Consider the following 3,550-nt stretch of genomic DNA (forward strand, 5'->3'; position numbering starts at 1 on the left):
CTGGTCCTGTAGGGCTCATCCGTCCTGGATTCCCTGGATTTCCAGTTCCTATCTGTACCAGTGTACATCCTCTGGTCTAGCAAGACTGATTGCAAACTCTTAAGATCTCAGGTACTATACAAAGAATTCAGAGGTAGAATAGAAGCACTACACTTGTTATAGAAACCGTGACCCCAAACCTCCAAGCCAAGGAACCAAATCTCATGAGGATTTTAACTGTGAGGTGTCATCAGTTGGAAACCACCAGCCACTCCATGAAGAAAGGTGAGCCTTTACTCCCTTAAAGAGTGACAGTCTCAGAAACCCACAGGGGCAGTTCTGCCCTGTCCTGTAGGGCCGCTATGAGTCAGAATTGACTCGATGGCAGGGGGTTAATTTGGGAAACAGCCCCAGCAGCTACTCTCTTTCACTTTCTCAATTCAACTCTTTTTCTTTTTTTGACCGATGACAGCGCCGCCTGGGTTTATTTGCACAAAGAGCACAGGAAGACACCAGCGCCATGCAGGCGGCAGCCCGGGGCTCCACCAGTCCCTCTCGCCCTCACACGAGAACTCTACTTTGTGGGAGCCTGGGCGCCTTTGGGAACTTTTGCTGGAGTCGAGGCCTTGGCTGGAGCGTCAGCCTTGCTTTGTGCCTTGGCCTTGGGCCGGCAGAGCCTCAGACCCTTGGCAATATGTGCCTGAGCCCGCTTGCCAAGCTTGGGGTAGGTGATGTAGGCCAGTTGGCTGAGTTTGCGGTTGACGCCCATTGGTATCTTGGCCTTGACCTTCGTGGGCTTCACAAGATCCATGATGGCCTCGGCGCGAGCAGCTGTGGCCTTGCCGTTGCTGGCCTGCATTTTCTTCAGGCGCTTGTGGTAGTGCTTCTTGGCGAAGCGCATGTTCCTCAGCAACTTGAGGTCCACCCTCTTAAGAAATTCGTATCCTTGTGATTGGAGTTTTTTGATGCCGTTTCTGTGCCATTTCCGGGAGTGGTTGCGCGTGGTGTGGTTCTTGGACTTGCCATGTCTGCACCAACGCCTGCTGCTCCGAGAGAGGTGCACAATTGACTGACAGAAATTAACCAGCCATGCAACCCGACTTTAAATCACTGTAATTTTCCCATCACTACAAACTGAAAGTCAGCATTCCACAAGCAATACCTTCTCTCCCCCTTTCCTCCTGTCCCTGGTAACCACTAATAAATTTTGGTCTAGGTACATTTTTTAATTCATCATTTTATCAATTTTATGACAATCCATCATTCAATTGTATTAAGCACACTTATACATATGTTGCCATCAACATTTTCAAAACATTTTCTTTCTACTTGAGCCCTTGGTATCAGCTCCTCTTTTTTCCCCTCCCACCCTTGTGAATCCTTGCTCAATTATATATTGTTGTCATTATTTCATGTCTTACACTGTCCATTGTCGTTGTCTCCCTTCACCCACATTTTTGTTCTTCGTTCTTGGGGTGGGGTGCTATATATCCAACCTTGTGATGGGTTTCCCCTTTCTCCCCCTTTCCCACCCCCACCCCCGCCATTCCCCTACTGTCATGATATCACTATTCCCACTACTGTTCCTGAGGGTTTTATTTGCCCTGAATTCCATGAGTCCAGAGCGCTTGTCTGTACCAATGTGTGTACTCCGGTCTAGCCGGTTTTGTAAGGTAGAACTGAATCATGGTAGTGGGGGGAGGAAGCATTCAGGAACTGGAGGAGTGATGTGTGTTTCATCGGTGCTATACTGCACCCTGGTTGAATTGTCCCTTCTTTGTAACCCTTCTGTGGGGGGATGTCCAATTGTCTACAGATGAGCTTTGGGTCTCCACTCTAAGCTCCCTCATCCACATCAATATAATTGTTTGGGATCTTTTGATACCCAATTCTGTCGACACCTCATGATCACATAGGCTGGTGTGCTTCTTCCATGTGGGCTTATTTGCTTCCCTGCTGGATGGTTGCTTGTTTAACTTCAAGCCTTTAAGACTCCAGATGCTATATCTTTTGCTAGCTGTGTACCATCCACTTTCTTTTTTTTAAAAAATAATTTTACTAGGGGTTCATACAAATTCTTATCACAATCCATATACATATCAATTGTGTAAAGCCCATTTGTACATTCATTACCCTCATCATTCTCAAAACATTTGCTCTTCACCTAAGACCCCAGCATCAGCTCCTCATTCCCCCCACTCCCTGCTCCCCCCTCCCTCATGAACCCTTGATAATTTATAAATTATTATTTTGTCATATCTTGCACTGGCTGACATCTCCCCTCACCCACTTTTCTGGCGTCTGTCCCCCAGACCATCCATTTTCTTCACCACGTTCGCTTATGCACCCATTTTGTCTTTGTGATTGTGTTGGGAAGGTGAGCATCACAGAATGCCAGGTTATTAGAACAAATTGCTCTTGCTTGAGCGAGGCCTTGAGTAGAGGCCCAGAGTCCATCTGCTGTCTTAATTCTTAACATATAAATATATGTACATTGGCTTCTCTCCCTTTCATTATAAATTAATAAATTTACATATATACATGCCTATAGCTATACCTCTGTAGCTAGCTCTTATGGTCTCTGTACATTTTTTATGTGGGTGAGTTATACAATGTTTGTCCTTTTGTGATTGACTGGTTTCGCTCAGCAGAATGTTGTCCAGCTTCATCCCGATGGAGGCAGAGGTCAGGATCTCCTGTCTCCTGCCGGCTGAGCAGTATCGGAGCGTAGGCATGCACCACATTGTATCTATTCATCTGTTGATGGGCATTGAGGTTGTTTCTGCATTTAGGTTCTTGTGGGTGATTCAACACTGAACATTGGTGTACAGGTGTGATAGTTAGATAATGTGTTGTCCATTTGAGACTTAGGAGTGAAGGGGTGGAGTTTAGCCTGTCAATCAGGTCACAGCTTGATGACCTCATTTGGAGGCGCTAAGGAGAAAAATAGCTCACTGGAGGAAGGACACATACTCACTCCCTGCAAGACATTCCTGTGAACAAGACACATGGAGCTATCTAGAGCCCTGGAGCTGAAGGAGCCACATGGAGACCCCTGCCATCTGAGATGCTTCCACTGCCACTGGATCTACAAGACTTTCCACCCACTGGCCTGTGATCTTCCTGCATTGGACGTCATCGTATGTGTTGCGGGAGTCTGAAGAGGAATGTATAGATTGGTATCTGACATATGGGCTAATATCAGACTTATGGACGTGATCTGGACTGGGCTGGGATCTTTTCTCAATATTCAATCGCTCTTGTATATAAAGCTCTTTCTTATTCACATATGAGTCTCCCTGGATTTGTTTCTACGGTCTCCCCAAACTAAGACAATAGGCTTGAGTCCTGCTTTCAAGTCTTTGGGGTACATCCATAGGAGGATCACACAGTAGTTTCTGTATTTAGTTTTGGGAGATGGCCACAGTTTGCTAAAACAGCTCGACTAGTTTGCATTTCCACCAGCAATGGACAAGGGTTCCAGTTTCCCATATCCTTGCCAACATTTGTTCTTCTCAGTTATTCTTACCGTGGCCATCCTAGAGGGAGTGACCCGGTATCTCACTGTGGG

The 3,550-nt window shown here is 46.3% G+C and overlaps 1 protein-coding gene across 1 annotated transcript in view; it reads right to left on the reverse strand.

Annotated features, from left to right (window-relative positions):
- Positions 1 to 553: 553 nt before the first annotated feature.
- Positions 554 to 3,550, reverse strand: part of LOC101642303 (60S ribosomal protein L29-like) — a 15,329-nt gene continuing 12,332 nt past the window's right edge. The window contains exon 2 of the mRNA XM_013006865.1: positions 554 to 1,022. Coding sequence (XP_012862319.1) covers positions 554 to 1,022 — 469 coding nt within the window. The remainder of the gene's footprint in view (positions 1,023 to 3,550) is intronic.

The sequence above is a fragment of the Echinops telfairi genome, unplaced genomic scaffold (genome assembly GCF_000313985.2).
Source record: "Echinops telfairi isolate 266 unplaced genomic scaffold, ASM31398v2 ScPeMD7_1;HRSCAF=3_0, whole genome shotgun sequence".
NCBI classification, from domain to species: Eukaryota; Metazoa; Chordata; class Mammalia; order Afrosoricida; family Tenrecidae; genus Echinops; species Echinops telfairi.